Below are 25,128 nucleotides of genomic sequence, written 5' to 3' on the forward strand. Positions count from 1 at the left end.
CCGCCAGCCCCCAGCCCCCCTCAGCCCGGCCCAGGCGTCTCCCGCCTCCTGGCCCAAACCAGCTGGACCAGCTTTCCCAGTGCCCGCCTGCTGCCGCCCCCCCCCCCCCACCAACTCCGACAGCCAAGTCACAGCCTCCGGGGCACTTTCGGCAAGCACCCGGGGTGGTAGGTCTGGAATTTGGAAATCAGAACGTGGGCTTCTGGGCAGAGATGGCCCTGCAGAGCCATGTGTGGTCTCTGGCCACACCCACGTAAGTGTCTGGGGTCAGGGGGCCAGTGGGCAGGGCCTGGGAGGGGCTCATGGAAGACGCTGGCCTTCCTATGGAGGGACGGCAGGGTGGGGGTTGTTGCTGCTCCAGCAAGCCTCTCCTAAGGGGGCCAGGAAGAGTGAAGGGCGGCTGGCAGTCAACCCTGCAACCTCTTCAATGGCCCCCTCCCCAGAAAGTCGGCTGGGAGATGTGAATTCTCACCCCCTTGTGTTTTTGGTATTTTCCACTGGCAGGCTTCAAGCCCAAAGTCCAGCCAGAGCGGGGTGGGGCTATTAGTTGAATGGGGGATGGGGAATGTCAGGGTCTCTCACTCTCATATTTTGCCTCTAAATTCATCCTTTGGTGTCTGGGGTGGGAAGAAATGCTTGAGATCCAAAAAGGAAAAAAGTTAACAGTTCCCAAACTGAAAAAGAGGATTTAAACAGGGAAATGATTACCTACTTAATGAAATGACCACCAACTGTCCCTGGCAGGGCAAAAAGCTGAAGATTTAGAGACAAGCAACATTGAACAAAGTGTGCAGATTGTTTTAATATTTGAGATGTGAAGGCCTTTGAAAGTCAGAGGATGGAGGGGGTTCCAGAGGTTTGTAGAGACTTCTGGAAAAGGGGCTCCCTCCAGGGACCCCAATTGGTCCCTCACTCTTTTGGGTTCCCCGTTGCATTATTCACCAACTACAAACCTGGTTGCCTAGCAATGGGAATCTGATCTCCCCCCACCCCCCCAGCAAGGAAGAGGCAGGGTGATTACATCTTGGGCGTGGGAGAACAGAGAGGGTACTTTAGCCTCCCCCAGGGCAAACCTATTAGCAGGGATCTGAGCTTCCTTTGGGACACCCTTTAAAGCATGAACTTCAGCATCCTGCCCTAACTGGAATCGAAGACCCACCTCCCCAAGCTGATCTCTGGTCCCCTGGCTGTCAAGATGAAGATGCCTGAACTTCCATTTCTCCACAGTGTTCCCAGTATTTGGGCTCTAAGAGCCTTGAGTTCCAATCCTGACTCAATGACCTTAGACAAGTCTTCTGCCACTTCTCAGAGCCTCAGTTTCTTTTTCTGTAAAATGGGGACAGTAGTACTATTTACCTTTTAGGATGGTCGAGAGGGTTAAATGAGTTACTAAAGCTTTTTGAAAGTGAAAGGTGCTCAGTCATGTCTGACTCTTTGCGACCCCATGGACTATAGCCTGCCAGGCTCCTCTCTCTATGGAATTTTCCAGGCAAGAATCCTGGAGTGGGTAGCTGTTGCCTTCTCCAGCGGATCTTCCCAACCCAGGTATTGAACTCAGATCTCCCGCACTGCAGGTGGATTCTTTACCATCTGAGCCATCAGGGAAGCCCCAAATGAGTTACTAGGAGTAAAGCATTTAACGGTGCTCAGCACATGGTGTGCACTGGCTAATGGCTGGCTGATTTTCTTCTCAGTTGGAACGTCAACTCAGCAAAAAGTTGACTACAGTGTCTCAAGATCAGGGCAGGGAGGAGGAGGCGGAGATGGCTGCGGGAGCCTAGCGGAAGCCCCGTAGAGCACTTAGAGAGCTATATATAGTAAGTGCTAAATGCCAGCTCACTTTTATGCCTTCATGGTGAAGCCAGAGCAGATCCGGGAGGCCCCACCAGAGTCTGGGCAATGAGGTTTAAGCTCATCCAATAGGATAGTGCTCAAATTAATAAATGTTTGAGGGCTTGCTCTGTGCCCACCCTGGGCTACATGTCAGGACCAACAGGCAGATAGATATATCCTTCTAGATACTGGAAGCACCTCCATGTGGCTGGCACTCAGTGCATCTCTAAGCTGTCGTGACGATGACTGTCCCCGACGTGCACTGCAGTACCAACCAGTCTCCAGCTTCCAGGGGGAGCCCAAATGGACTAGAGGTGCCCCGGAGGCTGAGAATTGGGGATCCTGGGGTGCTCTGAGGAGGACAATGATGGGGGAATTGCAGGTTAAACCTTAAACGGCAAGTCCCCCTCCCCCCAGTTCGGAGTCCAGCACTAGGCAGTGTGACCTGGTGATCCTTGCCCCTTGGGAGGGTGATTTGCAAGTGGAAGAGGCAGCTCTGGAGTTACCATGGCAATGACGTGTGTCCACAGCGAGATGGACACTTCTCTCCCAGATTCTCACCCCCTCCCTCAACCTGCACGTAAGGGATGCTGGGTAACAGCCAAGGTCCAGAGAGGGTGTGGGTTTGGGAAAAAATACAGAGCATGTTTCGGCCTGGTGGGATCCGAGCTTCTGGGAATGGTTATTATAATTAATTAGAAACATTATTAGTCATGGGAATTATTTGAATTATCATCATTTTTCTTTTTTACTTGTGGGATCTTAGTTTCCCTATCAGGGATTGAATCCCTGCCCTCAGCAGTAAGAGCCCAGTCCTAACCACTGGACCGTCAGAGAATTCCCTAAAATTATTATTAATATAAACCATGCTACTGTTTTTGGGGTACAATGTCCTAAGATTTTCCTGCATGGATAGATACTTCCCTGCAAGGGAATCTTTCTCTGCAAGGTGAGGAAGGGTCAAGCTATTCTGGTCCATTTTACAGATAGGGGAAACTGAGGCTCAGAGGGGTGATGTCAAGCCTTAGAAAGGATTTAACTCAGCCTGTCACGGCCTGGGCTCTCTCCCCCTCACAGGACCCCTGCCCTCTGCCCTGACTCCTCCCAGGTGCAAAGGGGAAATAGAGGAAAGTACTGGGTTTGGTTGATTTCCAAGCAGCTCAGGGATCTTGGCTCAAAGATGGGTGTTCAAGAGATGGGTCTGCCGAGTGTTGGGCCCCGGGGAGGCTCCTTTCGCAGCCCAAGGCGGCCTCCCCTCAACCCTGCTCCCCCTCAATCCCCGCCGCCTCCCTGCAGGCCCATGGCGGAGAGCTCCCTCTATCGGCAGCGCCTAGAGGTCATCGCGGTAAGTGACGCCCTACCAGTGCGCGGCGCCCTGAGCCCTGGGCACCCCTCGCCATACCCAGGCCTCTTCCTCACCTCTTTCCTATCACAGGGAGCAGGCCTAGCGCTCTGAACGTGCGGGAAGCACCCTCAGCTCCAGGTGTGCCTGGGGCGCCCCACCAAAATCCTCAGGCTCCTCTGCTCCTCAGTTCTTCTGTATGATCATCGACATCCCCAGAATGGAGCTCTGAGGACTCCGCACTCTCAAATCTGCAGCGTCTGTTCCATTCTTGAACCCCGTCTCCCAAATACACCATGGCTGAAGCCCCCTTTCTCAGACCCCCACATCTGGATCTCGTCTCTCCGAAGCTCCATCTCTGAATCCCCATCTCACTAACTCTCATCTCTCTGCTCCTACACTGCTGCACTCGAATGTCTCTGGACCATCTCTACATCCTAGCCTCGCTGGATCCTCACTACTGCACCTCCATTTCCGACTCCCCCCCTCACTAGCCGTCTCCACTGGATCCTCATATCTGGACCCCATCTCTCTGAATCGCATCCGTCTTAATCAATCACATACCTCAGATCCCTCCCCCTCTGGATTCCCATTCCGGGGCCCTCCCCATCCACAGACCCCGCCCCCCTTCCGCCGGGGCGAGACCTCCGCAGCATCTGGGGCGCGGCCAGCCCCGCCCCCGCCGGCCCCGCCCCTACCGCTGCTGACTCAGCGCCTCCGCCCCCCGAACCTCTTCCCCGCCCGGGGCCCCGACGTGTGTTCCGCTAGCCGGTGCGGCTTGCAGCCCCGGGAGTCCCGGGAGCCCCGGCTAACCCGGCGGAGGAGGGAGGGTGGAAGGGGAGGCGGCGGCCCCGCCCGGCCCCACCCGGCCAGCGGGCAGCTCAGGGTCCTCTGTGCGCAGGAGAAGCGGCGGCTACAAGAGGAGATACGCGCGGCGCGCCGAGAGCTAGAGGAAGAGAAACTCCGCGTGGAGCGGCTCAAGGTTGGGGGCGGCCGGGGGAGCCTGCTTAGCCCGGGCAATGAAGTCGGGGTGTCTATGAGAGTCAGTTCTGGGAACCAAAGGAGCCTCTCTATAGACATGGGGTTGGGGGAGTTGGTTCCAGCTTCAGGGATGGGCATCTTCCCCAGCTCGGAAAGAGTGGTTGGTAGTGATGGGGGACGTTTGTTCCACCTTTGGGAAGATCTTGGGAACGTGTTTGTTCCGCTCTGGGGTAGAGAGGGGCTAAGAGGGACGTTGATTTCCCCTTTGGGGGTGTCTGTCCCATTCTGGAAAAGTTGGGGAGATTGATGGGTGTTTCTTCCAGCGTGGGAAAGTTGTCTGCTGGGAACGGGGTGGCTTCCCACTTGGCATTATTAGGGCACGTATCCCAGCCTCTCCGTCCACATGCCCCTTCCCATGGCCAGAGGAAGTCTCTCCGGGAACGCTGGCTAATGGACGGGGCAGCTGAGGAGCCAGAGCGGCCCCAGGACCCCACCTCACAGGACCCCCAATCACCTGAAGACCAAGCTCAGGCCCGCATCCGGAACCTGGAAGACAGCTTGTTCACGTGAGTAGGGCCCCCTTCCTGGTGGCTTTGCCCGGCTGACTAGGCCAGGCCCATCCGCCCACTCCGCTGAGATTTCCGGTGGGGGGGGCCCACTAAGCCTGGGGTCCAGGCTCCCAGCAGCCCCTTGTCTTCCCCAGACTCCAGTCCCAGCTGCAGCTGCTGCAGAGTGCGTCCACAGGTGCCCAGCACAAGCCCTCAGGCAGGCCCACCTGGCGACGACAGGTGAGGAACTAGGGGATGTGGCCAGCAGAGCTCAAGGCAGTACCTCTCCAAGCACAGTTGTGTTTTTTTGGGACCCTGCCATGTGGCTGTCTTAACTCCCTGCCCAGGGATCGAACCTGTGCTCCCTGCAATGGAACTGCAGGTACTTAACCACTGGACCGCCAGGGAAGTACCCAAGCAGTTTAGATGCTGGGTCCTCTTGTGGTCTTGGGCAAGTTGCTTTCCATGCCTAAGCCTCAGTTTCCTCATCCTTAAAATGGGGATATATAACAATAACACACCGCTGGAAGAGGCGTGAGAGAAGGCCAATGAGATCATAGCTTGGTACCGGAAGCAGGCACAAGGGAATGTTTTGAAATGTTGTCGTGTTGTGTTAATCACTTAGTCGTGTCTCTTTGCGACCCCATGGACTGTAGCCCGCCAGGCTCCTCTGTTCGTGGAATTCTCCAGGCAAGAATACTAGAGTTGCTATTTCCTTCTCCAGGGGATCTTCCTGATCCAGGGATTGAACTGGGGTTTCCTGCATTGCAGGCAGATTTTTTATCATCTGAGCCACCAGGGAAGCCCTATTTTGATATTTGATTGCCAATATGACCTAAATAAGGAAAGTAGTCAGAAAATGTTGTGGGGCAGGGTTGGGGCTGGGGGGCTGGGGCTGGGAGTTCCCTGGCAGTTAGGACTTGGTGCTTTCACTATAGTGTTCTGGGTTCAATCCCTGGTTGGGACTACTAAAATGATCCCACAAGCTGCACAGTTTGGCCAAAACAAGGGAAAAGAAAATGTGGGGATGTGTTCTCAGAATTCAGCCCCCCAAATGGGAAAAGGGTCCCCATGAGATAGTCGAATGATTTGAGGCATCTCCATGATTTGAGGGGTTTTGGTTTGGTAATGCCTCTGTTAAGATATAATCCACATTGAAAACCAAGACGATATGACTGCACTTAAAATTTGGCTCTCTGGGTTGTCCTTGAAGTTCATATCAGATCCAGTAACTCATGCACCTGGCCACAGTAAGCTGTGGGTTGCTTTGGCTCCCAGGTGCCTGTCTCAGGACAGAGGGGGAGAGGAGAACTTTGGACAGAGGAGGGTAGGATTGAGACCAGTGAGATCTGTGGGGTTTGGTTAAGGTGGCTTGCATGGCCAGGTCCCCAGTTCCCCTCCCTGAGCTCATCTTTCCCTCCATCCCTTCCTCACTCCACTCCAGCCACCCTGACCCTTTCCTATCCCTTGAACTTGCCTAATTCATTCTAGGCCCAGGGCTTTGCTCTTGCCTTTCCCCTCTTCCTGGAATGCCCTTCCCACCTCTTGACTCAAGGCTGGCTCTTCTCACCTTTCAGGCCTTTGTTCAATGTCACCACCTCCGAGAGGCCCTCCTGCATCTTTTTTTTTTTAAATATATTTATTTGGCTGCATCAGATCTTAATTGCAGCATGTAGGATCTAGTTCCCTGACCAGGGGTCGAACCCGTGCCCCTGAGTTGGGAGCATGGAGTCCTAGCCGCTGGACCACCAGGGAAGTCCCCCTCCTGCATTTTATACCTACAGGAGGCACCCCATCACCTCCCAGGTATTTCTTAGCCCCTGTTCCCCCTGTTACAGCCCTTCTCACTTCCTGAATTATAGATTTGTATTTTATGTTTATTACCTGCTTCCTCCCACTGGAATTTAAGTTCTAATAGCAAAAGTCTTAAATATCCCTTAAGTGGGATTTCCTAGGTGACTCAGTTGTAAAGAATCCGCCTGCTGGTGCAGGAGATGTGAGTTTGATCCCTGGGTCGGGAAGATCCCTTGGAGTAGGAAATGGCAACGCGATCTCATATTCTTGCCTGGAAAATTCCGTGGGCAGAGGAGCCTGGCGGGCTACAGTTCACGGGGTCGCAAAGAGTCAGACACGACTGAGCACGCATGCATGTCCCTTAAGTAACCTCAGTAGCTGGCAGAGTAGATCCCCAGTAGAGGGAGTGGCTGCATGGACACAGGACTGACTGGGTACATGTGATGTGCACGGCAGTGCAGCAGAGGGAGATGAGACAGGTGAGGAAGCCTCATGCTTTGGTCCTGAAGGAATGGGGAGCCATCAGGGGAGTTTGAGCAGGGTAGGGGTGCTGGCATGCTGGAGGCTGGAAGTGAGATGGGGGCTGCCCTGACCTTGTTTCTGCCATCCCTGCAGGGTCACCGTCCTCTCTCCCAGCCCAACGTGGAGTCAGGTCCTGCAGGTGGGTGTTTTGAGGTCTGGGGGTCGCAAGAGGAAGGGCCTGAATCTCACTCTATTGCCCCATCTCTCCTCTTCCCTGACTCCCCCAGGCCAGACCGATCTAAACAAGAGAGCCTCCTTACCAGCCGGACCGGTGGGCGCATACCCGGAGTCCCCCTCCGAGCCCAGAACTGAGGCTGCCGGGGTTCCAGCAGCCCCGAGGCGGGTCCCTGGGGCAGCAGGGACCTCCTCAGAAGCCAATGGCCCCTGCCCTGGATCCAGCCCCCCTCTGGAGCAGGAGCCGAGTCAGGGGGTGGTAGCTCCTGAGGGGACAGTGAATGAGGCCAGAGGGGGAGGCATGGTGAAAGTGGTGTGGGAGGGGTTGAGGCCCATGGAGGACTGTGCCATCGGGGCCACAGGCCTGGAGCTGGAGGCTAAGGTGGAGGAGATGGTGCTGGAGGCCATCGGGGACAGACAGGAAGCCAGCCGTCCAGAGCTCCCCTCGTGGGTCAAGGAGGACAGGGCCATCGTGGAGGTGGTCTGGGAGGGGGTGGGGGGCACAGAGGGCAGTGACTTGGAGCCCATGGTGGAGGCAGGCAGGGCCCCAGAGGCCGTGCAGACCAGATCCCTGGGGCTCCGGGAGGAATCGGGGGGAGCAGCTCCTGGAGAAGGTGCCCCCAGGAGCAGCCCTGATGGTGATGGGCAGGGGGTCTTTGGAGAGGAGGGGTCCTTCATCTGGGTGGAGAAAGTGACCCTCAGTGAGGAATGGGAGGAGCTGGAGGTGGAGGGGTTGGAAGGGCCAAAGTCACTGGGAAGGGAGGAAAAGGATGAGAGTCCATTGCAGGTGGAGGGCAGAGGTGAGGAGGAAACACGGGAGGCAGAGAGGAGGCGGGTGGAGGGACCTGAAGGCGCAGAGAAGAGAGGCAGTGAGGGGAAGGCAGGCACAGAGTCAGAAGGAGCAGAGACGTCACTGGCGCTAGAGAGGAAAGGAAGCCCGGACTCCATGGAGCCAGAGAGATGTGAGGTACGCGTGGAAACAGAGATCGGAGGAGGTGACGAACCATTGTCGGCCGAAAGAAGAGAAGTTGAGGGACCTCTGGGGGCAGAGAGGGGAAGAGATGAGAAGCCACTGGGAGTAGAGCAGAAAGGAGGTGAGGAAAAGCTAGAGGCAGTCCAAGAAACATTGGCAGCAGAGAGAAAAGAAGGGGAGGAGTCACTGGTGGCAGAAAGAATAGGAGGTGAGAAGCCATTGGAGGAAAAGGAAAAAGGAGATGAGCAATCACAGAGGGTAGAGAGAATGGGAAATGAGGAGCCCTCGGAGGCAGAGAAAACAGGAGATGAGAAACCACAGAAGGTAGAGGGAACGGGAGGTGAAGAGCCACTGGAAGCAGAGAAGACAAGAGATGAGAAATCACAGAAGGTAGAGAGAACCGGAGGTGAGGAGCCATCGGAGATAGAGAAAAATGAAGACGAGGACTCACTGAAGGCAGAGAGGATGGGAGGTGAAGAGCCGTTGCAGACAGAGAAGACTCTTAGGGTCAAGGAAGAGCAGAGAGAGTCAGAAGAAAAAAAGGAATGCCAGGCAGAGGACGTGAGTGAGGCAGGGGCTCCCCCAGAAGCCAAGGAGGCGCCAAGGCCGGAGGATGAAGGACAGCAGCCCCAGGAGAAGGAGGAAGGCTCCCCAGAAGCAGAAGTGGAAGCAGTGAAGCCCCAAGCTCCTGCTGAGGGCCAGCACCCCACTGGAGACGCCACCGCACTCCTGGCAGAGACGTCAGCTCAGGATCAGCCCGCTGAGTGCCAGCCACTGCTGCAGATGGAGGGGCCCAGGGCCAACCCCAGGGCCCGCCCTGTGCCCACCTACGCGCCTGCCCGGCAGCCAGAGCCATCTGCCCCTCCAGAAGGTGAAGAGGCAAGCGGCCCTAAGCAGAAGACGTGCCAGTGTTGTGTGGTCATGTGAGCCCATCCATGCCCTCCACCGACTCCCAGCTCCTCTCACAGCTACCTCGGCCTCTTGGCATCCAGCAGGCAGTCCCAGGCGCAGACGGGGCACCAAGGGACTGACTGTGGCACCTGGGAGCCAGTTGGTCTACACGTCCACCTCCACGTGGGCTTCCGGACCCCTCACCCGCTGCCTGTGACCCTGGCCCTCTTCTGTGACAAAGCCTTTTATACTTGAAAATAAAATGTTAAGCATTCGGACAGCGTGAGTGTGTGTGTGGTTGGCCCACGACCACCTGACCGTCTGCTGGTGGGAAGTGGAGGGCTTGACTCTGCTAGAAGCAAAGATTCAGTCAGAGTTAAATAGATGTGGCTGCTCTAACAAAAAGATCTCAAGCTAGAGAAGCTATCAAAAGTGAAAAAAATTTATTTCTTTGGACACTTCTATGGGATCACTTGGAAACTCTCGTTTTGTTTCTTGCTCTACCTTCATCTTGGGTGTGGTCAAAGCTGTATCACAGGGTGTATCAATGCTCCAGCTCATGGGAAAGGGAAGGCAATGTGGAAGAGCCCCCACCCAGACCCAGCGTTGGCACATCACCTCTGCTTATGTTTCACCAGTGAGAACTCAGTCCGGCATTACACCTAGCTGCAAGGGAGGCTGGGAGTGCATCCGACTACAGTTCTGTTATAGGAGCAGGACAGATCTGGGGAGTAGCTGCCACTCTGGATATCACATATTTTTCCTTTGCTCCCCCATCCATCCACATTTTCCCTATAGGGCCAGGCCCTTCTCTGTAGGGGTCCTTTAGTCTCAGCTCTTCCTTGGCTGGGTGTCCTCAGGCAAGTGACTCAGCTCTGAGCCTCTATGTCTTCATCTGTCAAAGGAGCTCCCCTCTCCTCTCCTGAGGTCGGTTCAGGCCGTAGCCTGGAGCCTGCAGTGGGGCCCAGAAGGCCCAGCTCCTCAGGTGTGGGCAGGAAGTGTTTCTCATACCCAGAGTCCAGTGGTGCCAAGGGCTGGGAGGGCTCCTTAACTGGAACCTGCTCTATTTCCTCCACTTCCAGGATGGGTGAGTCACTAGGGGGCTGGGCCTGGGGCACCTCCTGGGGAGAGAAGAGGCCGAGATTGTTCCCCTTGTACCTGTGAGTGTGTGTGCTAAGTTGCTTCAGTCATGACTCACTCTGTGACCCTATGGACTGCCAGGCTCCTCTGTCCATGGGATTCTCCAGGCAAGAATACTGGAGTGGGTTGCCATGCCCTCCTCCAGGGATCTTCCCGACCCAGGGATCAAACCCACGTCTCCTTCATTGGCAGGTGGATTCTTTACCACTAAATCCTGGGAATCCCCTTCCCCTCATACCCTCCACCCTAGTTCTCAACTATCCCCCACTGTCCAGCTTTCCTCAACCCCCTAGAGGGCCCCAAGAAGCTAGGCTTTTCACTCACCTTCACGTGCGGCAGGCTGAAGTTGCTATTGGCAGGGTCAGGAATCTTCTCCCAGACCCAGTGGGGCAGTACCTTGTGCCGCAGGTGGACACACCTGGCAAGCAGGTTAGGAGTCAGGGCAGGGAAGCCGGGTGGCTAGATACCCATGCCCAGATGGCAAGGTCCAGGAATGTCCCAGAGCTCTGCAGCAGCATCCCCTTATCCCCGAAGCCCCCGCCCCCGCTCCCCACCTCCCCCCTGCCAAGCCAAGCTCAGTGATGCCCAGCTGCCCTCCCCACCTGGGCAGAGACCCGTGTGTCTGACAGCCTCACCTGCCACAGGTGGCCAGGCTCACACCACAGCCGGTCAGGAGCAAACCCCACAGCAGACAGACAACTGACAGAACCTTCCAATTCAGGGTGTTATCTGGAGGGCAAGCGGGAGGGGCAGAAGAACACTTGGACACCAAGAAGGCTGGGAGGGCCCAGGGAAGGCTCATGGGTGGGCCAGGGAACGGGTAAGGAAGTGGATAAATGGGCAGGACTCATGAAGGGGTGAGGGCTTCTCAGGTGGCCCAGTGGTAAAGAATCTGCCTGCCAATGCAGGAGAGGCAGAAGACTCGGTTTCGATCCCTGGATTGAGAAGATCCCCTGGAGAAGGAAATGACAACCCACTCCAGTTTTCATGCTAGAGAATCCCATGGACAGAGGAGCCTGGTGGGCTACAGTCCACGGGGTCACTAAGAGTCAGACATGACTCAGCGAGTGAGCATGCACACATGAATTGGTAGGGGGAGGCTCAGAGTGAGAGTGGGACTTGGGAGAAGGTCAAGGTCAGAGATGGGTGAAAGGGTCAAAGACACACATTGCCTGTTAACCCACAGCAGTGTTCAGCAGCATCAAAATGCATCATCAACATCCCCAAGTCAAAAAGTTGTCTACCCAATGAAGTTCAGTAAGGATTATGTAACCCCCCTCCAGGGGAACAAGGCCCCCTCCCATAGTAGTCCCACCCCAGACCCCTACCTGGTAGGTGAAACTGGAGGCTTGGACCAGGTGGGCCCTGTCCTGCGATGGTGGAGGCAGTCATCCACAGCTTGCAGGGACCCCAGTGAAGGTCAGGCAGGGTGATGGTTCGGGTGCTGCCAGTCACTGGAGGACATACCCAGAGAGGTGATGGAGGCAGTCAAGTCCTGCCTTAGGACCTTTGCACGTGCCATGCCATCTGCAACACTCTCCCAGATAGCCACATGGTTCCCTCTTCCCCTCCTTCAGCTCTTTGCTCACAGGTCACCTATTTAGTGAGAACTTTCCTGACTGCTTCCCCCTACCCCAACCAATTAAAACAGCACTTGCTTCTCCATTCATCTTCCTAACGTTATTCCTCTGCCCAGCACTTACCATCATCTGACACACTGCATAGATAGTATTTACTTTATCCATGCCTGCATGCCCCTCATGAGAAAGTTAGGGCCACGAGGGCCATATTCCTAGAGTCGTGTCCAACTCTAGTCAGTGCCTGGCACATAGAAAGCACTAAAAAATGATCTACAATTGACCTCTGAACAAGGCAGGGGTTAGGGGTGTCAACTCTTAACTCTGTTAAAAATCCGAATACAGTATAATTTATAGTCTGTACCTCCTTGTCTGTGCTGCTGCTGCTGCTGCTGAGTCAAGTCTGAATCTTTGCGACCCCATGGACTGTAGCCCACCTGGTTCCTCTGTCCATGGAATTCTCCAGGCAAGAATACCGGAGTGGGTAACCATTTCCTCCTCCAGGGGATCTTCCCAACCCATGGACTGAACTCGAACCTCCTGCATCCCTTGCCCTGGCAGGCAGGTTCTTTACCACTGAGTCACCAGGGATGCCCTCCTTATCTGTGTTCCTCAATAGGGGTTCCCTGGTGGCTCAGATGGCAAAGAATCTGCCTGCAATGCAGGAGACCTGGTTTGGTCTCTGGGTGGGGAAGATCCCCTGGAGAAAGAAATAGCTACCTGCTCCAGTATTCTTCCCTGGAGAATTCCATGGACAGAGAAGCCTGTGGGCTACAGTCCATGGGGCCGCAGAGAGTCAGACACAACTGAGCAGCTGACACACACTCTGTAATTCCTAGTTCCACATCAGCAGATCCAACCAACCACAGATAGCACTGTTAAAATTTACTATGCACAAAAGTCACGTATAACTAGACCCGCAGAGTTCAAACCTGTGTTGTTCAAGGGTCAAGCGTATATTGGAACAAATAAAAGAATGCCATGAATATCATATCCCTCCGAATGCACAGGACCCAGTGAACGGAAATTTGCTTCAGACCAGGGGGAGACGTCTGCACCTCCCAGAACTGTTGTGGTTACTTCTTTGACCATGCCTTACAGGTATGGGATTTTCATTCCCCTGCCAGGGATTGAACCTAGACCTTCAGCTGTAAGAGTCCTAACCACCTGTCCATCAACTATTATCAGTCATTGATAAAGGGCTGCAACTGAAGGGCCTTGAATCCCCAGCACTTCCAGCTGTTGAGGCAGGCAAAATGTTTCAGACCAGAAAAAGCCCTCAGGCCAGGAACGCAGCTGCCAGAGACTGGGAGATAAACTCTGGGCTCTGAGTGGGGCCCTGATGCCACCCATCACAGTAAATAAGGCTCCTGAAATCCTTTCTCAAAATCTGTGGTGCCATATAGCCTTCCCCAACTGCGAATTTTCCAGAACTGGGGCTCCTATTCTTATGGTCTTGGAACTCCATCCTTAATCTCTCATTCGACGCCCTTCTCAGGCTGTCTCAAGTTCTTTACACCAAGGACAGACTGCAGTGTTAAATCTCAGCCTAGAACTTATTGCTAGATCTGAAACTTGAGTATCTGACCATCTCATGGACAATCCCACTTGGATGAGCATGTCACGTGCAACAAATCCAAATGGGTCCCCCAAATTCTTCTCTCAAGACCTTAGCACTGGACCGCCAGGGAATTCCCTGTTTTGCGTGCTTTTTAACTGAATATGCCATATAAAGATATCCAAGCTAAAACATCGAGGAGAAAAAGAGAGCTGCAAAACATCAGGCATAAGCTTTAGGGGCCTATAACATGGTTCTCCGTTAATAATAATAATAGGTACATGTACTCATAAAAGGAGAAAGGGGAGCAGAGGATGAGGCGGTTAGATGGCATCACCCAAACAGACATGAATCTGTGCCAACTCCGGGAGATATGAAGGACAGGGGAGCCTGGCATGCTGCAGTCCATGGGGTCGCAAAGAATCAGACATAATTTAGCAACTGAACAACACATAAATATATATGATTTTTAACCCAGTGATATCTATGTACTCATGCAAAGTACAGTTAGGGCAAAGCAACTATGTTTTAAAAACAAAAGGCTTTATCAGTTAGAGACAAAGGCAGAAATACCAAATTATTTAAGGGTAAAATGACACCAAAGACACACTAGGTAAAAAGTGTGGGGGATACACTCAAAGAGGAATGATTAAATGCGGTTCACTATTGAGACCGGATGGTGGGTGCACAAGGGTTTGCTACACTGCTTTTCCTACTTTCACTTGAAATTTTCTTTAGTAAAGAAGTTTAAAACTTTCAGACAACACAACTCAAAAACAACACACAAAAAAACACAACTCCCATCTTTGTGTTAACGTACACAGGGCAAAATATGGAAGCTGCGTGATCAGTATCACTGAAGTGATGAGAACGCTGATACATTTGAGTATACATACTCCTTTGTTAAGTTTTAAAATACTTTTATTTCTTTATTTTTGGCTGTGCTGGGTCTTTGTTGCTGAACGGGTTTTCTCTAGCCATGGCGAGCAGGGGCTACTCTCTAGTCGTGGAGCACAGACTTCTCATTGCGGAGGCTTCTCTTGTTGCGGAGCGTGGGCTCTAGGTAATCGGGCTTCAGTAGCTGCAGCACGTGGGCTCAGAGGTTGAGGCTCTCTGGTTCTAGAGGACAGGCTCAGAGCTGTGACACACAGACCGAGTTGCTCCGAGGCATGTGGGATCTTCCCGGATCAGGGATCGAACCCTTGCCTCCTCCACTGGCAGGTGGATTCTCCACCACTGAGCCACTAGGGAAGCCCCAGTGTGTCAGTTTTTAAAACAAGAACAGATAACTTTTGTAATCAGAAGAAAAGAATATTTTGAATTTTTATTACTTTTTTTTATGGTATGTATGTATGAGATGATGGATGTTAACAAAATTTATATTGGGAATTATTTCACAATATTTATAAGTCAAACAATTATAATGTACACCTTAAACATACACAGTGTGTTTGTCAATTATATCTCAATGGGACTGTGGGGGAAAGGGTAATAAAGATAATTTAGGGACTTCCCTGGTGGTGCAGCAGTTAAGAATCTGCCTGCCAAAGCAGGGGACACAGGTTTGATCCCTGGTCCACGAAGATCCCCCATGCTGCAGAGTGACTAAGTCCATGCTCCACGACTGAAGCCTGAGCACCTCAGAGCCTGTGCTCCACACCAAAAGGAGCCGCTGTGATGAGCAGCCCGTGAACTGCCGCAACTAGAGAAAGCCAGCAAGCAGCAACGAAGACCCAGAGTAGCCAAAAATAAGAAGGGTACTTTTAAAAGGAATCTGCTCAGAGGAAAAATTTAGCCTACATTCAAAGGCATAAAAAAGAAATAAAAATCATATGTAATCCTAAATCCCTATTGATGCTGGGGAGGTCTCTGCTTTGCTCAGTGCTGGGTTTATTGTATAAAAGTGGAACCAGCCCACAGAGTTTTATAGTCCTTTTATCTTTTCACTTAATAAAATATGACAGGCATCTTTCAATGTCAATAAATATAGATCGGACTCTTCATTTTAAATTGCCACATGACAGTCTATTACACCGACAGCCACCAGGGTTATTACCCACTAGGGAACCCAGGATATCAGGTTTTCTCGTAGGGGCTGAGAAGGAGCCAAAAGGTCCCGTCTAGGGGCAAGGGGAGGGGTAGACTGATGGGTGGGTCTGATGGGGGCTGGGGCAGAGGCAGTGGAGCTCACCGTTCTTGCAGACAGAAGGCCTGGTTCCACTCTGTGTGCACAGGGTGTAGTGGGTGAGATGGCCCCGAAGTTGCTGCCTTGGGACCTCTTCCCACGCTACAGCAGGGATCCCTGAGGGGGAATCCTGGATTCGCCAAACCACTGGCCCCGATAACGGTACTGGAGAGAGAAAGTTCAGTGGGTCAAGTTCTGCCAGGATTTCAGAACCCTCTGTCCTCCAAGCCTACCACTTACCTAGCTCCTCTCTGAACTTCCAGACGGAGGGGGCCGGGGCCAAGCCCCAAGGAGAGATCGCCGTCACTGTGATTCGGTAAGGGACCCCTTCCTTGAAATCCACTGAGTAGGGCAGAAGCAAAGACGAGTTAGAGCTGGCTCCCCTCCCCAACGCGTTTCTTATTTTGTAAGGAATCTTCATTTGTGTCTCCAGAGGGACACTCTGCTACAAGGGTTTGAGGAAAAGTAATTTATCTGGGAGGTAACCATAGAGAACACCAATAGGGCAGTGGGGAAATGAAGCAGGGAAGGAAAGACTCCCAGGCAATTGCGTTAGAGAACAAGATCCCAACATGACCAGCCAAGGCTCAGTCCCACTGGTGCCCTCTGGGTGGCAGAAGAGCTGACGATCCTGAACTCCATCCCACCCAAGGAGGGAGGGAGCTGGGGTATTTATCCATCGACCATTATCAGTCATTGGTGAAGGGCTGCATCTGAGGGGCCTTGATTCCCAGGCACTTCAGCTCTCTAGGCAGGCAAGATGCTTCAGGCCAGAAAAAGCCCTCAGGCCAGGAACGCAGCTGCCAGAGACTGGGAGATAAACTCTGGGCTCCGAGTGGGGCCCTGACATCATCCATCACAGTAAATAAGGCTCCTGAAATCCCTTCTCAAAACCTGTGGTGCCCTATAGCCTTCCTCAACTGGGGATTTTCCAAAACTGGGGCTCCTCTTCTTCTGTCCATATATACTTAATAGTCTTAGGACTCTATCCTAAGTCTCTCCCTTGACACCTTCTTAGGCTATCCCAAATTCTTTACACCAAGGATGGACTCCCTAGTGTTAAATCTCAGCCTAGAACTTATTGCTAGATTCGAGACTTGAGTATCTGACAGTCCCATGGACAATCCCACTTGGAGGAGCATGTCTGGTGCAACAAATCCAAATAGGTCCCCAAAATTCTGCTGTAAGACTCCCCAACAAGAACCTGCCTGCTTCTCTCCCTTCCTCTGTTCCCTCCCAGAAGGAGCAAATACAGTTCTTTCTGAAAGGAAAAGTGTTACTCCCTCAGTCGTCTCCGACTCTTTGCAACCCCATGGACTGTAACCCGCCAGGCTTCTCTGTCCACGGAATTCTCCAGGGTAGAATCCTGGAGTGGGTCAGCATTCCCTTCTCCAGGGAATCTTCCAGACCCAGAGACTAAACCCAGGTCTCCTGCAGTGCAGGCAGATTCTTCACTGTTTAAGCCACCCAGGAAGCCCACAGTCTCTTCTGGGTTCCTCAATTCCAGCCCTCACCCTCCCAGTCTGTTCCTCCCACAGCAGCCAGGGGGCACCTGTGAGCAACCGAGTCAGGACACACCCTTCCTCTGCTTAGAACCCTGTGTGGCTCCCGCCTCACCAGCAGAAAAAATCAAAGTCTTCTCCGTGAGCCACAAGGCTTTGCACATTCTGCCCTGTCCCCTCCCTGCCCTCACCTCCTCCCACTTTCCCCTTTGCTCATTCTACGCCAGCCACACTGGCCTCCCCACTGTCGCTCCAACACATAAGGCACATTTCTGCCTCAGAGCCTTTGGACTGTTTGTCCCCTCTTGTTTTCCCCTTAGACATCCTCATGGATCCTTCAGGTCTTAGTTTAAACGCCACTTTCCCAGAGAGACGTTTTTCTTTTTTTTCCCTAAAATAAATTCTTCCCTCCTCCCCCTTACCCTGATTTACTTTGCCCCAATTACATTACAGGGGTTTCCCTGGTGGCTCAGCGATAAAGAACCCTCCTGCAATGCAGGAGACGCAAGTTCGATCCCTGCGTCAGGAAGATCCCCTAGAGAAGGAAATGGCAACCCACGCCAGTATTCTGGCCTGGAAAATCCCGTGGACAGAGGAGCCTGGCAGAGTCGGACACAACTTAGCAACTCAACAACAAACTGCATCACAGAGGCATTTGGGTTTTGTTCCAATGGTTCCCGGCCCTACAAGATGAGGATGGAGATGTTGGTGGGGATGAGGGTAGGGATGCTGTTGAGAGGAGAGTACAGTGTTACAGTTCAGGGTTTGGCTTTAGGAACCTGACTACGTGGTTCAAATCTTGGTTCCACCACATACTTGCTGTATGGCCTCAGGGGAGTTGCTTAACCTCTCTGAGCCTTTTTCTTTATCTTCATGATAATAGCAGAAACCTGCTTTATAAGGAAGACTGAATGATTTCATGCTGACGGAAAGGCCAATACACATCAGCTGCCATCACTGTGTTTGTTGTCGTTTAGTTGCTAAGTCGTGTCCAACTCTTGTGACCCCACGGACTGTAGCTCTCCAGGCTCCTCTGCCCAGGGGATTTCCCAGGCAAGAATATTGGAGTGGGTACCACTTCCTTCTCCAGAAGATCATCCCAACCTGGGGACTGAGCCTCCATCTCCTGCACTGCAGGCAATTCTTTACTGCTGAGCCACCGGGGAAGCCCATCGTTGTGTACCAGTGTCTAGAACAGGGCTTGGCACACAGTGGGTAGTCAATGAATAGTTCTTGCATGAATTAATAATACTTGTGGCCTTCCTCTGCAAATCTGGCCTCTCCTGTTCTCCAGAAGCTTAAATGGGAATCCAGGTGCCCTTCGGCCTCACCTGGCAACACTGCACTGCGGTTCCCAGGAGGAAGCCGGACCCAATTGAGGTCCTCCGAGGGGTCGCCGTCTCGGATCCAGTCCACCACGTGCTCCTGCAGCTCCCCAGGCTCCTGTTGCCAAGTCACCAGGAGCTCTGTGTTTCCAGAGATGCTCTTGACCACCACGCCATGGGGGGCAAAGTCTGGACCTGGAGGATGGGGAGGAGAAATCTCACCTGTCTGCTTGGGCAGTCTCCACTTGCGCCTCCAGGGCATCTCACAAAGGAAGTTTCTTACCCAAGCAGGTCAAAGAGAGGTTGGTAGGAGACTCCCAGCTTGTGGCATTCACGGCAGACACCCCTACCCACTCCGCTTGGGTGGGGACGGAGAAGTTGCAGTAGGGGGTCTCCTCCTGGATCACCTCCTGATCTTTAACCTGGATCCAGACTCTGTAGGTCACCTGCATGCAGAGCCCTGAAGCCTGAAGGATGCGGGGAAGGAGGGGTGAATCTCTCTCCTTATCAGGCACATACTGTGCATCTCAGTGAGGTCACTGGATAAACCCATCGGTGAAACATTTTTGTTGGTTTCACCATTGTTTAGTCCTGAAGCCATGTCCGATTCTTTTGTGACCCCATAGAGTGTAGCCAGCCAGGTTCCTCTGTCCATGGGGTTTTTCCAGGCAAGAATACTGGAGTGGGTTGCCATTTCCTTCTCCAGGCCAATCCTCCTGACCCAGGGATCGAACCTGCATCTTCTGCACTGGCAGGTGGGTTCTTTTTTTCACGGTGCAAGTGAGGAAACCAAGTCTCAGAGGGGCTCAACAGCAGAAGTGAGATTAGAATACAGCTCGTGAGCCAGAACTAGGGTGCAAAACAAGAAAGGATCCCAAAAATCCAATCAAGATAAATTATAGTTTAATGCAATGTTTTTAAATTTTATTTTTACTGAAGTATAGTTGATTTACGAAGCTGTGTTAATTGCTGCTGTAAGCAAAGTGACCCCCCCCCACACCCACATATATATATACACACATTCTTTTTCATACTCTTTTCCATAATGGTTTATCACGGGATATTGAATATAGTTCTCTGTTCTACAGTACAACTTTGTTGTAACATAGTATTTTAATCAATCAAAATTAATGCAAAAAAAAAGCAAACCGTGACAAACAAATTATCAAGATTTTAAGTAAGGGACTTCCCTGGGGGTGCAGTGAGTAAGAATCCGCCTGCCAATATGGGGAACATGGATTTGATTCCTAGTCCAGGGTAATTCCACATGCTGCGAAGCAACTAAACTCATGGGCCAAAACTACTGAAGCCTGCTCTCTCTAGAGCCAGCAAGCTGCCAGCTGCTGAGCTCACGAGCTGCAGCCACTCAAGCTGTCTGTAGCCTGTGCGCCACCAGAAGAGAAGCCACTGCAGGGAGAAGCTCCTGCACGGCAACTAGAGAGCAGCCCCTGCTCTCTGCAACTAGACAAAGCCCACATGCAGCAACAAAGACCCAGTGCAGCCAAAAGTAAATTTTCAAAAACAAGAGGAAATAAAGTGATTTCTAAAAGAATATTTTAAGTAAAGATAAAATCTGGCCACGCACTTATATAACCCTGCCTCACTCACCTTACCCCATTCTGTCCTGTGTGGTTCTTAGGGACTGCAAATTTCCCACTGTTGTACAGAGGATCAGTTATGTGTAGCAAAGAGGATGGTACCTTCCAGAGTCCTTTGGGGAAACTTGTGAGAATATCTGGTTGCCTCAATGATTGGTATTTGATGCTCAAGAGCCAGGAACGCTACCCTCTCCTAGAAACAAAAAGTTGTCCTACTTCACTGTGACTTTAGAATGTCATCCCAACTGGAAACTTCTGTAGATAAAATAATCTAGCAATTTTAGCTGATCCTAAGACCAAACACCACTTGATGTATAAATACAAAATCTTTGGGGACCTGGTTTTAATATTCACTGAATGTTAAAATATTCTGAACATATAGGGACTCTCCAGGCAGTTGTGATTATCAATTTCCAGCATGATCTGTGTTCTGATCAGAGAGTTTCTCAACGTGTCTTGCCTTGTCTCATCCCTTTGAAGTCCTGGGAAAGTGGCTCAATAGCCTGGCATGTGGACGGCTCTGGTAAATGTCCTGTTTGGAATGGAAAGAATGCATGTTCGAATGCTTCCTATGTGAGTCCACTCGGCTGTCTGCTGGTCACATGCTCAGATCCGCTAGATCTTGACTTGTTTTCCATCTGCTTGTTATGGAATGCCTTGAGGAGTATATGAAAAATCTCCCACAATGGTTGTGAATTCATAGAGTTCTCCTTGTAGTTCTGTCGACTTTTACTTTATGTCTTTTAAAGCTATGTTATAAGGTACATGGAGCTTCCCTGGTGGCTCAGACGGTAAAGAATCTGCCTGCAACGCAGGAGACCCGGGTTTGATCCTTGGGTGAGGAGAGTCCCCAGAGGAGGGCATGGCAACCCGTTTCAGTATTCTTGCCTGGAGAATACCATGGACAGAGATGCCTGGCGGACTACAGTCCGTGGGCCCACAAAGAGTCGGACACCACTAAGAGACTAACGTAACCCTTTCAGGTAGGTACAGATTTAGTACGCATGTCACTGGTGAACTGAGCACTTTTGCCATTATGTAGTAGCCTTGTTTCCCCTTTATTTGCTACTGAATGCTACAATACACTGTATACTGTATGTTATAACACAATACACTGTATCCATTTTCAAATGCATAGATATATATGGGTTACAAGAACTCTATTTCTTTTTATAATTTTATTTGCGTGTCATTTGTCTGGGGCTGTAACGGCGCTTCGCTGCCTCACGGGCTTTTCTCTAGCTGCAGACAGTGGGGCCTACTAGTTGCGGCACTCGGGCGCCTCACTGCGGTGGCTGCCCTCGTGGAGCACAGGCTCTAGGCACACAGGCTTCAGCAGCTGCGGCACATGGGCTCAGCTGTGGCTCCCGGGCTCTAGAGTAAGGCTGAACGGTTGCAGCACACAGGCTTAGTTGCTCAGTTGCACGTGGGATCTTCCCAGATCGGGGACTGAATCCCTTTCTCCTGCGCTGGCAGGCAGTCTTTCCCACTGAGCCCCCAGGGAAGCCCTGAGCTCTGTACTTCAGTTCAGCACAGGAAAGGGGCATTGCAAGGCATGTGTCATAAAACAGGGACACTGAGGGGCCTCGCTGGTGGTCCAGTGATTAAGATTTCATGTTCACAATGCAAGGAGCACAGGTTTGATCCTTCGTCAGGGCACTAAGACCCCACAGGCCCTGGAGCATGGCCAAAGTGAAAAAAAAAATTTCAATACATGAAATAAAGGTAGTGAAACTGTGAATTATGCTTTGAAAACCAATAAACATCAGCTCTGCCATGTACCAGTTATGGTTTGGGGCAACCTCTCTCTATCTCATTTTCTCATCTGTGAAGTTTGTCAATATAAGTAAGTGTATAGGCTAGGACCTGGCACACAGTAAGAGCTCTGGAAATATTATGCATGGTTAAAGTTAGTGCTATTATCAGATCGTGTGGCCCAAGAAAGTGAGAGCCCTGTGATTTGGTTTCTCGCCACGTTTACTGTGAGTCAGGGCCTTGCAATGCATGGAACCGACTAGGGGCTTAACAGACTTGGGTCAGTGAGAACTGTTTCATTCCCGTCTGTCATCTCACAAACCCTGTTTTTGTTTTTGTTTTTTAAAAATATTTATTTATTTATTTGGCTGCACCAGGTCTTAGTTGAGGCACGCAAAATCTTCAATTTTCATTGCAATAAGTGGGGTCTTTTAGCATACAGCATCTAGTTCCCTGACCAGGGATCAAACCCAGGTGTCTTGCATTGGGAGCTCAGAGTCTTAGCCACTGGACCACCAGGAAATCCCTACAACGCCCCCTCCTCCCACCTTTTAAAATTATTTATCTATTTTGGGGCTTCCCTGGTGGCTCAGAGGTTAAAGCGTCTGCTTCCAATGCGGGAGACCCGGGTTCGATCCCTGGGTCGGGAAGACCCCCTGGAGAAGGAAATGGCAATCCACTCCAGTATTCTTGCCTGGAGAATCCCATGGACGGAGAAGCCTAGTAGGTTACAGTCCACAGGGTCGCAAAGAGTCGGACACGACTGAGCGACTTCACCTTACCTTCACCTTATCTATTTTGTTTTTGGCTGTTCTGGACCTTTGTTCCTGGACTCTGGCTTTTCCTAGTTGCTGCGAGCGGGGACTACTCTAGCTGCGGTGCTCGGGTTCCTCACTGTGGTGGCTTCTTTTATTGCAGAGCACGGGATCAAGGGCAGGAAGGCTTCAGTAGTTGTGACACCTGGGCTTAGTTGCCCCAGGGTATGTGGGACCTTCAGCCCAGGGACTGAACTCGTGTCCTGCATTGATAGGCAGATTCTTAGCTACTGGACCATGAGACAAGTCCCTACAATGCCCTTTCGATACTAACATCAAAGCCCTTAGCATACCCGGCTATACTTTGTGGAGCTAAGCCTGTATTGCTTCTAAATCTTTGCACCCAGCGTCCCCCCCGCCTGGAACACTCGTAGCCATCTTCAAGTCTCAGTTCAGATCCCCTACTTTCAGTCACCATTGGTGGAGTCTTGCTCTGAGCCCAGCACCATGCCAGGACCTCCCTTATGATCCCCCTCCTTGAAGCCCTAAAGCAGCCTCCGTTTTGTCTACATCATTGTTTTTTGGTTTTGGGGTGTTTTTGATTTTGCAGCAGTGGGCAGCTTGTGGGATCTTAGTTCCCCGATCAGGGATTGAATCCACGACCTTGGGGTTGAAATCTTGGAGTCCTAACTGCTGGACCACCAAGTAAGTCACCGCAGCATTGTTATCCAGGGTTTCCTGACATGGGCAGAGAAACGGGTCTTCACAACTCACCTTCCACAGAAGCAGGGGTTCCTGTCTACCCGGTGCCCCACAGATGTTCCCCATGATCCACACGTCTTTTGGAGCTGGTGAGGATGGAAAAAGAAGAGACAAATGGGAATGGCATGATGGCCAGAATTCCAGGAGAGGAAAAGATGGGAAGCCCAGAGATCCTCACCAGAGGGTGGTGTCTGGAAGGGTAGAATGGGGCTCCACTCGCTCCAAAGGTCCTCCTCTTTGTCCACGTGGCAGCGGCCAAACATCTCGTAGCCAATGGCCAGTTCCAGGTCCTGGATCTCAATGGGCATCAGAGGTATAGACTTCACTTCCGGTTCCAGCTGCGGGAGTGACATGTGAGCCATGAGGCTGAAGGCTGAATTGAAAGTTGACCTTTTATATGTCAATGTGTGTGCTCAGTCACTTCAGTCCTGTCCGACTCTTTGGGATTTCCTGGACTGCAGCCCACCAGGTTCCTCTGTCCATGTGATTTTTCTGGCAAGAAGACTGGAGTGGGTTGCCATGCCCTTCTCCAGGGAATCTTCCTGACCCAGGGATAGAACCCATGTCTCCTGCAACTCCTGCGTTCTTTACCACTGAGCCAGCTGGGAAGCCCTTAGCTGCCAATCGGATGACCAGTACTGTCTTGCTTTGCCTGGGAGACAGAGTGGGTTCTCAGGACACAGGGCTTTCAGTTTTAAAATTGGATAATCCCTGGCAAAAAGAGACGATTTGATTATCCTTTGTGCCAGCTATAGCAGTAGGTGGGAAATTCTATTATTGTCCTCATTTTACAGAGGTCAAGTGAGGGAAAGTGACATACCCAAGGTCACAGAGCTGGGGAGTACTACAGCTGAGATTCACTCCCAGGCAGTAGGATTTCAACGTCTGTATCTTAGCACCGTTCTGAACTGCATGAATATTCCCAGTGAAAACAAGTCTACCCTACCTTGTGGTGTTTTGCACCCCAAGCTGTGACTGAGATAGTTGGTTATCCCCAATACCCATTCTCGGCTGCTTCTTTTGGAAACCTTGAGTATCTGTCAGGACCGTGTATCAAGAATAAAGACCACATTTCCCAGTCTCCCTTGCAATCAGGTAAGACAATGTGACTACGTTTTGACCAATGAGATATGAGATGAAAGATACATGCAACTTTGGGGTTGTGCTCTTAACGTGTTTGGGCAGGCTCCCCAACTCCTGGGGTCCCATTGCTCTGGAGCTTTCGTCTTTTTTTTTTTTTTTTTTTTTGCTGTGTGTGAGCTTGGGAAAGTTGCTTAACCTCTCTGAGATTCAGTTTCCCCAACTATGAAACAGAGATCATAAAATAATCTATATATAGGGAAGTCGGGAGTCCTCATTAAGATCATCCATGCAGATTCCTTAGCTTGGTACCTGATGCGTGGCTGGGGCTTGGAAATATGAGCTTCTTTTATTATTAACACTTTCAAGTGTTTATTGAAAACCAGGCTCTGTTCCTCATCTGTAAAATGGGTAGGCACAAAACACATCTACCTCAAAGAGTTCTTATAAGGATTTGATAAAGAGTCTCCAACACTGTGTGGCACAGAGTAAGTGCTAAGTAGTCTCTGCTATAAACCTTTTTTTTTTTTTTTAGTGTTCATTTATTTATTTGGCTGCACTGTGTCTTAGTTGCAATATGTAGGATCTAATTCCCTGCCCAGAGATTAAACACTGTATAAGGAGCATGGAATCTTAGCCATTGGACCACCAGGGAAGTCCCCTGCTGTTAACCTCTTACTTTAAGGTTCATGTAAGTTATCTGAGGAGACAGCAAGGAGATCAAACCAGTCCATTCTAAAGGAAATCAACCATGAACACCCATTGGAAGGACTGATGCTGAAGCTGAAGCTCCAATACTTGGGCCACCTGATGTGAAGAGCTAACTCATTGGA

At 51.5% G+C, this 25,128-nt stretch overlaps 2 protein-coding genes across 5 annotated transcripts in view; one reads left to right on the forward strand and one right to left on the reverse strand.

Annotated features, from left to right (window-relative positions):
* The window catches only part of IL27RA (interleukin 27 receptor subunit alpha), a 36,059-nt gene that overhangs the window by 3,911 nt on the left and 7,020 nt on the right, over window positions 1-25,128 (reverse strand). The window contains exons 5-14 of one of the 2 annotated variants that reach the window (XM_018051200.1): window positions 23,394-23,553; window positions 23,228-23,301; window positions 18,629-18,812; window positions 18,352-18,540; window positions 15,759-15,860; window positions 15,525-15,683; window positions 11,527-11,652; window positions 10,834-10,927; window positions 10,523-10,616; window positions 9,481-10,179 (exon numbers count right to left, since the gene is read on the reverse strand). In XM_018051200.1, coding sequence (XP_017906689.1) covers window positions 9,928-10,179; window positions 10,523-10,616; window positions 10,834-10,927; window positions 11,527-11,652; window positions 15,525-15,683; window positions 15,759-15,860; window positions 18,352-18,540; window positions 18,629-18,812; window positions 23,228-23,301; window positions 23,394-23,553 — 1,434 coding nt within the window. In that variant the 3' untranslated portion in view covers window positions 9,481-9,927. Of the gene's footprint in view, window positions 1-9,480; window positions 10,180-10,522; window positions 10,617-10,833; window positions 10,928-11,526; window positions 11,653-15,524; window positions 15,684-15,758; window positions 15,861-18,351; window positions 18,541-18,628; window positions 18,813-23,227; window positions 23,302-23,393; window positions 23,554-25,128 lie in introns of those variants that run through there. The other variant, XM_018051201.1, reaches the window with a different exon arrangement.
* Window positions 90-9,335, forward strand: PALM3 (paralemmin 3). 3 transcript variants are annotated; one of them, XM_018051196.1, is made up of 7 exons: window positions 90-253; window positions 3,130-3,178; window positions 4,077-4,157; window positions 4,580-4,722; window positions 4,860-4,944; window positions 7,114-7,159; window positions 7,248-9,335. In XM_018051196.1, exons 1-7 carry the CDS (start codon window positions 213-215, stop codon window positions 9,092-9,094), a joined length of 2,292 nt encoding a protein of 763 aa, XP_017906685.1. In that variant the 5' UTR covers window positions 90-212; the 3' UTR covers window positions 9,095-9,335. The 3 variants fall into 3 exon arrangements, with proteins under 3 accessions (XP_017906685.1, XP_017906686.1, XP_017906688.1); XM_018051197.1 differs by lacking the exon at window positions 90-253 and adding an exon at window positions 3,269-3,316; XM_018051199.1 differs by lacking the exons at window positions 90-253; window positions 3,130-3,178 and adding an exon at window positions 3,923-3,946.

Source organism: Capra hircus, chromosome 7 (genome assembly GCF_001704415.2).
Source record: "Capra hircus breed San Clemente chromosome 7, ASM170441v1, whole genome shotgun sequence".
NCBI lineage: Eukaryota > Metazoa > Chordata > Mammalia > Artiodactyla > Bovidae > Capra > Capra hircus.

Coding starts and splice junctions, on each gene's coding strand:
- PALM3 (XM_018051196.1), top strand. CDS start 213: ATGGCCCTGCAGAGCCATGTGTGGTCTCTGGCCACACCCAC. Junction 4,723..4,859: donor CTGGAAGACAGCTTGTTCAC/GTGAGTAGGGCC, acceptor TGTCTTCCCCAG/ACTCCAGTCCCAGCTGCAGC. Junction 4,945..7,113: donor GGCCCACCTGGCGACGACAG/GTGAGGAACTAG, acceptor CCATCCCTGCAG/GGTCACCGTCCTCTCTCCCA.